We start from the raw sequence: 11,254 nt of genomic DNA, 5'->3' as shown, positions 1-11,254 counted from the left end.
TTTGATATTATTTTAGGCCGAAATTAATTCAACTTAATTAATACGAAGCTACAAATACCTGCGAGATATATAGCTGATGCAATTTACGGCACTGAACACTGACCTAGAGCGCAAACTGTCGTGAACCCGCTGACCTGTTCCTTCCTCACATCCACCTCACACACGCGCAGACGGCTCAGTGTCACGTCACGACGATTGCTACAGGGCAAGACGTCGTGTGTAGTGGGGGTAGTGGCGCCAGATTACGATAGGTGGAAAGACGTATGACGTATTCATTGGCGGGAAGTCTTATCGATGACGTATTCAGTGGCGGGAAGATATATCGATGACGTATTCATTGGCGGCTCGTTTGAAATAACTGAAGTGTAAATCATAATTTGTCCAAATTAAGACTTCCCTGCATTTCAGGTGCAGTCCAAGTTATCCACACAGGCCTAAGTATTAACTCTCGATGAACATAAAATTATAATATAATTACGTTTACAAAGCCCCCGTCCCACACTCTGAGTGAAGAAGACATATAATCCAAAACAAAACGCTGGAAAGACATTCAATCATCTGGGATACAAAGGCGTGTACTCCGATTAAGTCAACCGACGTTTCGGAGGAGCATATCGCAATATTCAGGGTCAAAGGGTAAGCGTAGTTCACTCTAGTTTCTTCCTTAGCTCACTCTTCGACCATTTAGATGGAGACATGTTACTCCGAAACGTCGATTGATTTTTATCGCATTACATGGCGTTATAACCCAGTAGATGCAACTCTTCTTATTCGCCGCCGTAAGAACCTCAGATCAAACAATCATTTGAAGATAAATGAACAAGATAATTGAAATAATTACAAAATATGGCTATTATTGGTTTATAATCACGTGCCAAAACCGTTAAAACAAATTTGACGATAAACTGGCTCGTGTAGCTGGGTATTACGTTTTGGATGTGTATGAAGGCGTGGAGGTAAACATCCACACTTTCTTAGACATCGAGAGTACATGGAAGAGGGTACGAACCCCACGGTACGTACTTGGTCTCCCAAGATCCCGCATGGACGTTGAAGGGAACAGGAAATACCTCATACGGGGTCGCGCTTCATTGAAACCAGCCATCGACACAGCTGACACAGGCGCCTGGCTTATCAGACTTAATATTATCAGATGAATGTAAGCTGAGGGATGGACAGATTATTCAATATGCATGAAAGAGGCTACGATATGTAGGAAGTTGTGGTTGAAACACCTGATGGAAAAATAGCAATGGGTGACTCAGATGATAATATTAAAATGGATAATGAAATTTCATTGATTTTGTGAATGCTTAATAAATCACTAAGGGGCAGCTAAAATACTATTCTAGAGACTGGCATATATGCACAACGTAACCGTTTCGTACAGCTTCGAAGCGTGACTTCTACAATAAGGGAGGAAAATTAATCTTCAAATGAGTGAAAATTAAATGTTCAGAAAATTTTTGGAGAGAAAATAATGTATACTGGGTGTCGTCAAGCACTGTTAATCCAACTAGAAGTTAGGATGGGGTGGGTATGTAGCCAAGGTGGAAGAAACAAGAAAGTTTCGCGGAAAGTGGCTTGTTGGGAAACCTGTTCTCGCGAATAGTATTCCCATTCGATAATACGAATATATAGCACGAGAACCTGAAAAATAACAAACCAGGAAGACGACAGGGAGTTATAAAGCAATGAAATACATAGACATACATTTCACTGCAGGTAAAGCTACCGGAGTCTGAAGCTAACTACCCCACATTAACGATTGTGTCCTGATCTAGAATTGGTATTCTGCCCATGCGCCCCCTATACGCCGTCGTGATCTGATACTTAAGCACAGCAATTCGCAAGGATACACTGACAATAAATCGGTTTTTTGGTTTTATAGCCTTATACCAAGCGAGTCTTTTTGTTATTATTAACGGCATACATTTTGGAGGGAAGCTGTCGAGGGTGGGGTTACAAACGCCCGCCAATGTAACAGATGACGTCATAGATCGAAAGATGCAAGACAAATGCACGACGATGCAGGCACCTGTACGCGACAACCCCAAACCCCGCCTATACTTCAAGGTTACTATAAGGTCGTAAATATCCAATATGTCGAGATCTTCACCTTAAAAAATAATGGCGGAAATCATAACCTAAAATGAAATTTATATGAATGTACGCATATTTGTAAATTCTAGGCCATAAATATTCGAGTTACATAATGTCACTTGTAAAAAGCTGCAGATGCGCTGAAAATCATCGAAATTGCCTGCTTTCGAATCTGATGTATTCCAGGCGTTAAAGTGTTCTCACTTCAATAAAATTATATTTATCTCTCCAAATGCACTAAACTTTACATAAACGCCTTCATACTTTACACTATGGCCCTTGGTTCAACTCCAGGGCGTTCTGAATATGAATGCTCAACGAATAATTTTCTTGAAGCTGGGAAGTAAGTCAGAAAGCATATGCATATTTGCTTATAACTTCTGCGGTTTTTGTGCAACAGTTTTAAAATTTCGCAGGTTCATTCTACATGCATCATTGTTTTCTGTGATAATTTTAGTCGAATTTAATAGAGAAAATTCTTTCCAGAAAGAACAAGTTAATAAAACATCAACTTTTACACTTACGTACTTTTTTTTTCAATATGTACCAGGGAGATCTCTTTGAAACCTTTCATATATATGTAGGACACAGACATCCGAATTTTGATGGCGCAGGATTTCATTTATTTATCCTGAATAACTGATTGCCAGATTTTTGCTTTCCTCTACAGAAACTGTATATTTAAAAATAAATATATCATTGTAAGATTTGAGGCTTCATTGTACACATGATTTAATATTAAGCCTATACACACCAAATTCCTATTCCAGCAAAATATTTATTAATTATATATTATTAAATGCTATAAAACAAATTAACATAGTTTCATTGCTTTACATTCAGTAGTTTTTTTTTTTTTGAGAAGCACTTGATGTGTGTGAAAAAATCTAAACTGCAGAAAGCTGGGCTTAAAAGTAAAAGAAGAATCTTAATCAGCAGAAATAGCTCCAGTATTTAATTTAAGGGAATTTCTGCTCAGAATTCAGCAATTATACTTTCTAATAACATTAATAAAGTACACTATGATCCTAAGAACATGTATAGAGGTTATGTAATGAGGTTAGAACTGTCCCAGAGAGGTTAAACTTCAGAATCAGGTTTAGGTAGACATATAGGTTGTTGATACTGAGCTCATTTCAGGCAAGTACCAGTGTCTTTAATGGAGTATATATATATATATCATTATTAGGAATATAATATATCCTATGAAAGGGAAAAGCACAGCTTTCCTTGCTGCCTGTTTCTTGTTGTTTGTTCCTCCAAAACATCTGTGAACTCTTACTGGACTACATGGCTCCACATCCCAGAAGGTAGTAGCCCCATAGCACCCACTGGATAGTAAGCTGGGTGGGCGCCAGAGCCAGTCTGGATGACGTGGAGAAGAGAAAATTCTTTACCATACCGAGATTCAAACTCTAGCCCCAGTTGCTATACTGACTGCACTATCCTAGCCCATAGCCACTGTTGTGGGAACCTCAAATCAAACATTTTATAGACGAATTTCAATTAAGCTACATTTAAAATTCACTGCTTTATTCTGTTCATTTAGTTTCAAAGAAGTGTTTTGTGGTACTGATATTCCTTCTTAGCTTTTGCAGACCCAGTTAAATTTAGTGTGCCCAGATAGCATCAAACCAGTTCATCCAACTCTGTTGGATGTCAAGGAGGCCGAGATGGGCAGGGCATGTAGCATGAATGGGGGATGACAGAAATGCATACAGGATGTTGGTGGGAAAACTAGAAGGAAAAAGACCACTAGGAAGACCAAGATGTAGGTGGGTGGATAACATTAAAATGGATCTTAGAGAGATTGGATGGGATGGTATGGATTGTATTGGTCTGGCTCAGGATAGGGATCAGTGGAGGGTTCTTGTGAACACAGTAATGAACCTTCAGGTTCCATAAAATCCTGGGAAGTTCTAGAGTAGCTGCACAATTGGCAACTCAAGAAGGGCTCAGCTCCGTGAGTGAGTGGTAAATCATGTTGTGAATTGTGTAACACTGGCTATTGTACTCAGTTAATATACATTTTTTACGCTACTTTCAATTATACAATTCCGTAAAGTGAGCTTATTTCTTCTCTGACGTGTCTATCATACAAGATGCATGATGAGATCTATAACCTTGCTAGTGGGGTGGGACTAAGTCCCTTGTACTGCGGGCGCTTCTGGCCTATTGTACCAGCCCCAGATGATAGGTGAGGGTGATTGTGGAGCAATTGGTGAAATGAACCTTACCGTAAACATGAATGTATTTCACATTCATAAGATTCAATTAGTGAGCCACTTGGATGATGGTTATGTTTGGCATGTGCCAATTGAAATGGTCATGCTGTGAATTTGGAAGTACACTTTGGATTAATATTATTATGGTAAACCGACACATAAAAGAACATGTAATTACAGAAATTTTAAGGTTTCAGAACATGCTTTTCTTGGACTGTCAAGAGTCACTTCCAACTACCAGACTGTTTTGTTTTGATTTAAGATGCCTTAATCACTGTAGTAGTTTTCTGATCTGAGGACAAAACCTGATTGTTCTGAACACACCCCACACAGTATATGCCTCCCCCCCCCTTCACCTGAAGATGGAAAGTGGTGCACGCAGTGATCTTTAGAATATTAGATGATGGACAAAGTCCAAAAGCTCAGTAGTCCTAGTAGTTGTACATCACAGCATAAATCTTCAGAAATCTTCAGAACAAAATATCACATACTTTCAGAACACAGCACTCTGGAATTCTAAAATTTAATTTTTGTCAGTTTAATGTTATTACAAGAAGAAAATAGATCATCTGACTACCTAACCATCATTCACTACAGCTGCGCCTGTGTATAACAACAAGATATATGGAAACACAGCTCGTTTTGCGGAAGGACTAAATGTTTACTGTGGCCATGCAGGATGAGTGGCACCATCCATTTCAGAAGCTAGGCTGTTGTCTGGTAGAAGCCTGTGGCTGCTACCTCCTATTGCCGCTCCACACTCGTTGCATTGTCCTATCTGCATTGCCCCTCCACCTTCACTTATGCAATAAATGTGCCCATTAGGACACTTATACCAGTGACCTAGCCTGAAGCTGAGTGCACCTACTATCATCTTCCTCTCAGCATCGCTTATGATGACATCACTCTTGACTTCCTTCTTCAGATTTTCCAGGGCATCCTTCAGCGCCATGTCACACTCCTTTGAAAATTTCTCTATGGAATATGCAATTCTGTGTGCTGTGTCGAAGCATTTCTTCACCTCAGGTTTACTGCAATACATTTTATATGCGCCCTCACTTCTTATCTTGTACAGCTGGCACAGTCTGTGAAAACGTTGAATCTCCATGTTGATCTCCTCAATTTCTTGTCCACTGATCTTGCTTCCGCGCTTTTTCACAGCATGTAACAACGTATCCATGTAAGAAATTACTTTATTTCTTGATTCTCCACGCAAATGTAAGCAAGCATTACTACAGCACTCAACCAGCTGGCAGAACATCTCTAACTGAACTGCAAGGGTATCTGTACGCATAACACTCAGTGGGTTTCGTCTCTTCAGTTGAACAGGCTGCAGCTCATCCCAGAGCTTATCATACAAGATTTCGTACTCTTTGGAACCTGAAATGCAGATAATCATGGAAAATTATATATATATTATACACGCGCAAGCACACACATTATTTTTTCCAAAATTGTTAGTAACAGTTCTCAGTATTCATATCAAGGACCAAATCAACCAACGCCTGATTGAACCCTTGCCCTGAAGCACTATGTTGTGCTACAAAGCTGCTTGCTACTAAGGACCTACATAATTAGATAAAAGTGTTCTCACATGAAAATTTATATTTTTAAAGGCTGGTTATTATGGACTTTTCTTTATTTTGGAGCCTCAGACAGGGCCCTGTGGCATGCTCCTGTCAACATGGCAATATAATTCTAGAGCTGAATAATACATTTGATAGGTAGTTTATCAATCAGTGTCAGTTGGGCAGTTGGTTCACTGGTTAATTCTTAAGTTCCACATTTGTGCTGATAATGTAAAACAAAAGTAGAGCATGAAACACAAACATGAGTAAAATAACAGAGATTTATTTGGAACAATATTATAAACAAGCAATACTGCCCTTATTTTAACGCTTATTTACAAATAAAGTGTATGTTAAAAGTACTTTTCGATCTTTCTGGAACTCATGGAGGAGTCTATAACTTTTAAAAGTATTTTTGTATCTTTCTGGAACTCATGGAGGAGTCTATAACTTTTACATGAAAGTACTGGGAATATCATTTTCAATTTATGAATTTCCACCTTATGAACCGTTTTCATGGGAAAAAAATTACCTTATATAACTGAGGGATATATATTTGTGTGTATGTGTACATATAAGGGGCAGTAAAATGAAAAAGGGTCACCATGCATAACTCATATGGCGCGCAAGTTGGTAACAATGGAATTTGCTTAGGGTACAAACATCTGGAGGAGACTTGGGAAAGCACAGTGATGACGTGCTCTTGCATACTAGTTGCTTGTTTATTGTGCTGGAAGTGAGGTTAGCACTACGCGTGGTCATCCAACTTCAAGTAATGGAGGTGGGTAAAGAAGAACAGTGAAGTACAGTGCGCTTCTTGACTGCTGAAGGAGTAGGGCGACGAGAAATTCATCGTCGCAAGGCTGTTGTTTATGGTGAACCCAGCATATCATGTCCGCGTGTGCTGGCGTGGCATAAGAGATTCCGAGAGGGACGTGGGTCACTGCAAGATGATGCTCGCCCAAGACAGACTCATTGTGTCATCACTCCTGATGTTATTGCTGGGTGGGATGGATATATCTGCACAAACCGATGGATCACTGTGGAAGAAATTAGTCTTTTGATGGGAATAAGTCACGGTTCCATACATGCCACTGTGACAAACACCTGCTATACCGCAAAATCTGTGCACAGTGGGTTCCACATTAACTCACAGAGGAACAGAAGACTCAGAGAATGGCTGCATCACTGGGTCACTTGCAATGATACCATCAGGAAGAGTATGCTTGTCTGTCCCGTATTGCCACTGGGGACGAAACTTGGTGCCACCATTCTGAACCCGAGGAATTCTTTGATGTGCTCACTTTCCTTGGCTCCACCCCTCAATGCGGTTCGTGGTTTGATCCTTCATTTGTCTGCTGCCTTGTAGCCACTGTTTCAGACCTCTGTCCCTTATACCATTGTTACATTCAGGGTGCTTCCAACGTCTATTCTCCTTTGTCCTTTTCGGGGTTTCTTGTTCAACGTTGTCTTCATTTTGTCTCATACACCTGTGTCCTGCACAGCGTGTAATCTTTATTCCAGTTGCCGTTACTTCTTTGGGTCCAAGATTTCCTGAAGTTGTTCCTCTTGCGCCATGCCACTGTTGCACAGCGGGACACCTTCCTGCAGGAGGCAGCCACATTCATCCTGCATCCACAATCTCCTTGGGTCAGTTCCTTTGGCTCTCCACGCCGCCCTGCAGCTTGCTTTTTGCCCTTATGCCGCTTCTTCTGTCCACTGACCAGTTTCAGTATGGCATCTACGCTGGGGACTTCGTCTTGTTTTGCCACCTCAGGTTTCGTTTCCAGTGAGGTTGGCTCTTGCTCTCCTAGATGCGCCTCTGTCGTTTCTTGGCAAGCCGTCGTCTCTTTTCAGGTATCCTTTGTTTCGGGTTTAAATTCGGTCACCATCTCCTTGTGGCTGGTGACCATCATTTTCATCACTTCCTTTAGTTCTCTTCACTCGGCCTGTCTGTCAGTCTCCAATCTGGATAACAACTCTTTATGGCTGGTCTTCCTATTGGCCTCTGACTTTTCTTGGTAGGATTTCATGTTGGCGCCCATTCTTGCCAGCATTTCTTCTGTCACTCTTTCTACTGACCTCCATTTCTTCCTTGTCAGTTTTTCTATCGGCGTCCATTTTTGCCACTAGGCGTCTGAACAATTTTTCCATCTCCATCATGTGGCAGTATAATTCGTTGTAACTTGTGGCGTGTGTAAGTTCGATCCCACTACTGACACCAAATTGTCATGTGTTGGGTATATGTCATGAGACAAATAACTTCACGCCGTTCTGGATATAGCGAATTTATTCTACTTGCTCTCACATTTACACAGTTTACAGTTTCCCAATTACTGTCATCTGCAGTATCACAAATACTTCTGCTCTCAGCGACTTCTAGACTTCCGCTGCCTTCTGTCTGGCTTCACAATCCGCACTGTCACTCCTAATCACACACTCTGGCTCACATACTGCTCAGCCAGCTTTTTATACCGTTCTGTTGCCCCGTTACGTCACCATGTGGGGGGGAGGTGGAGTCTTGACTGGCCTGTTACCATAGCAACAGCTCCTATGCTGTTATGTCACTGCTGGCAGGGGAGGGGGTGTCCTGCATAGCGCAAATACGTCAATATATATATATAATTATTATTACTTACCTTCTTCACACAAACCTCTTGACTGTAAGTCAACTATACTAATTATTTAAGCAGTTATTTTATCTTCCTCATCAGCAGATTGGGACACATAGGAGTAGTCATACTATATCTACAACGTGTCAATATATATATTGTAACGTGTTTTGTCTACTGAAGACACAGTTTGGATTGTTAATTGGTTTATTTAACAACCTACACAATAATCTCTTCAGTAGTCTCCACGTATTTACAACGCGGGAGCTATCCAAGTCTCGCTGAATTACACACTCCCAATATAACTGTACTACAGCACGCAGTAAGTCTTCACTGGCTGACTTCTCAGTTATCGCACACTAATCACATTAAATCTTCTAACCACGCATTTGGGTCTTCTTTCCGCGACTGCTGCTATATTTCAACTAACTTCTTAGGCATTCCAGTCTCTCTTATAAACCCTCAGTCGGACGGCGGAAAAACCGACCTTGCTTCACTGTTGCGTAAACGTGTTTACAGGCATTGCTGGGGAATGCTGCCGAGAGTTGTTTATTGCTGTGTAGCAACCAGTGTGCTTTGGCTCTACTTGGCACAACACTGAGAAACACCGCTTTCCTTACTGTTGCATTCCTTACTGTTTATCAAGGGTCTGTCTTTGTGGTAACTCGTTCCACCTGTTCCACCTCCTGTTGCCCAGCAACACTTAGACATGTCACAATATATATAATTATATATATATATATATCTCACACACGTGTGCGGGCGGTCTCATTATGCAGAAAATTTCACGTTGACAACCTGCTATTTTCGGACAATCACACTGTTCTACACAAATCTGTAGTTGATGTTAATACACGTACTTAGTATACAACTTCAATAAGAGTGATGCAGAATTTTCCAGTTAACTCTCCAACAAGGGGAAAAAGTTAATAATGGCTTTATAAGGAATTAAGCCAATTGGAAGCAAGATATGATTAATGATAGGACACTGGAAAAAATTAATATATTTAACTACCTTATTAGTCATACGAAGGAGAAAAGGATTTGAAAATAAAAATTATATATTTTTTAAAAATACTAGGAACTAAAAAAAAATAGGTTTTCAAGCCATGTAAGAATATAAATTCATATCTGCAGAAATCGATTTCATGTGAAGGACTGCAAAATAATAACACAATCCATAAAAAATTATGAAGTTAAGAGCTACAAATTGCAAAAATGGCTGAATTTATAGAACAATACAGAAGAAACTGAATGAATAAATTCAGAACATAAGCTGTGATAAGATTCCAAACTCAGCCAAAAGAAGAAAAAATTAAAGCCCTATGACACAGGGATTTTGCTTTCTAATGTCTGTAACAGGTCTCAAAAAGCCTAACCCTGGAGGAGATGATAAAAATTACCTGTCATATATATAGAATTGTGTGCCATCAGTCGCACCCCGAGATAATTTCGGCTGGCTTCAATTTTTCGTGTGTTACCATAAACACGTTTCTTCACATTCTGCACATCATGGTACACCTTTTTTACTATGTTCATGAAGCGCTGAGTTTTGGTAATGGGTGTTTTACACAGGGGACAATCCTTCAGTTTTATTTCTTCATGTGTTTGAGCCATCCACTGCTCAAGTCCAGATGCCTCCAGTACATGTTTGCAATCTTCCAAGTATATAAATCTGAAATCAAGGACATTTGGAGAAATAGAACTCAACAAAAGCAACAGTATTCACGTGTATAAACATAAAAAGAAAAATTATCTAATTATAAATCTGTAAACTTAGAGTACACATTTTAACCTTAACCAAAATTCTTACAAACAAATTATGAATTTTTACTGTACCAAACACCCATAAAAATATGTATAAAAGTAAGTAAAAAAAAGTAAAGGTATCCCTTGTAACAGGCCTTGGAGGCCCATAGGGTTGTGAGATGTTGAGGTTCCCACATTTTCTAGACTATCGGCTCACAGATGGCAGTAAGGTTGTCAGCCTTATGCGCTGGCCACCCTTTACCCCCAAGAATATTCCTGGTGCTCATTTCTGTTAGAGGCTGAGTCGACCCCAGGGCCATAGTGTGGCTGGAAGGATTAGGTAAATTGAAAAAATCCACCTCATCAGGATTCGATCCTGTGACCTTCCAGCTTGTAGTGGTAGCATACTTGGTTGAGGCACTATGCTACAAGCCGGAAGGTTGCAGGATCGAATCCCGATGAGGTCACTGGTTTTTCCAATTTACCTAATCCTTCCAGCCACAATATGGCCTTGTGGTTGACTCAGCCTATAACAGAAATGAGTACCAGGTATTTTCCTGGGGAGTAAATGGGCGGCCTATGTGTAAGGCTGACAACCTTACCGCCATCTATGAGCCAACTGTCTAGAAGATGTGGGACCCTCGACCTCTCACAACACTATACGCCTTCATGGCCTCTTACAGGGATAAAAATATGTATAACAGAGGAAAAAATCAAGTGTTTGACTTTGGATAGATTCAGCTGTTATGAACTGGACACTACAAAAGCTAGAATGACAGAGCTCAGAACTAGACTGAAAGTCTGACACACTACTGCAAATAGGAGTCACCCTCCTTAACACTGCCTAAAGAATGAGTAAGAAGGTTAAACCATTAATAACTTAAACCTAAACATAATTTACGCAAATACAAAATATAATATTGTGACATGTTGCGCAATGGAGGACCCCTACCTCCCCAGTGGCATGTGGCGGTAACGTAGCGCTCCCTCCCCCCCC

At 40.3% G+C, this 11,254-nt stretch overlaps 2 protein-coding genes across 2 annotated transcripts in view; both read right to left on the bottom strand.

Moving 5' to 3' along the window:
- Positions 1-4,989: 4,989 nt before the first annotated feature.
- LOC111861611 (NFX1-type zinc finger-containing protein 1) lies at positions 4,990-5,727 on the bottom strand. Its single transcript, XM_023846313.1, has one exon. The coding sequence runs from the start codon at positions 5,725-5,727 to the stop codon at positions 4,990-4,992; it is 738 nt and encodes a 245-aa protein (XP_023702081.1).
- A 4,126-nt stretch (positions 5,728-9,853) lies between these two features.
- The window catches only part of LOC111861610 (NFX1-type zinc finger-containing protein 1), a 76,246-nt gene continuing 74,845 nt past the window's right edge, over positions 9,854-11,254 (bottom strand). The window contains exon 13 of the mRNA XM_033750390.1: positions 9,854-10,224. Within this exon, the coding sequence (XP_033606281.1) occupies positions 9,883-10,224 (342 nt within the window). The 3' untranslated portion in view covers positions 9,854-9,882. The remainder of the gene's footprint in view (positions 10,225-11,254) is intronic.

This window comes from Cryptotermes secundus, unplaced genomic scaffold (assembly GCF_002891405.2).
Source record: "Cryptotermes secundus unplaced genomic scaffold, Csec_1.0 scaffold4367, whole genome shotgun sequence".
Lineage (NCBI taxonomy): Eukaryota > Metazoa > Arthropoda > Insecta > Blattodea > Kalotermitidae > Cryptotermes > Cryptotermes secundus.
This window is presented reverse-complemented; position numbering and strand designations above follow the sequence as displayed.

Coding starts and splice junctions, on each gene's coding strand:
- LOC111861611 (XM_023846313.1), bottom strand. CDS start 5,727: ATGATTATCTGCATTTCAGGTTCCAAAGAGTACGAAATCTTGTATGAT.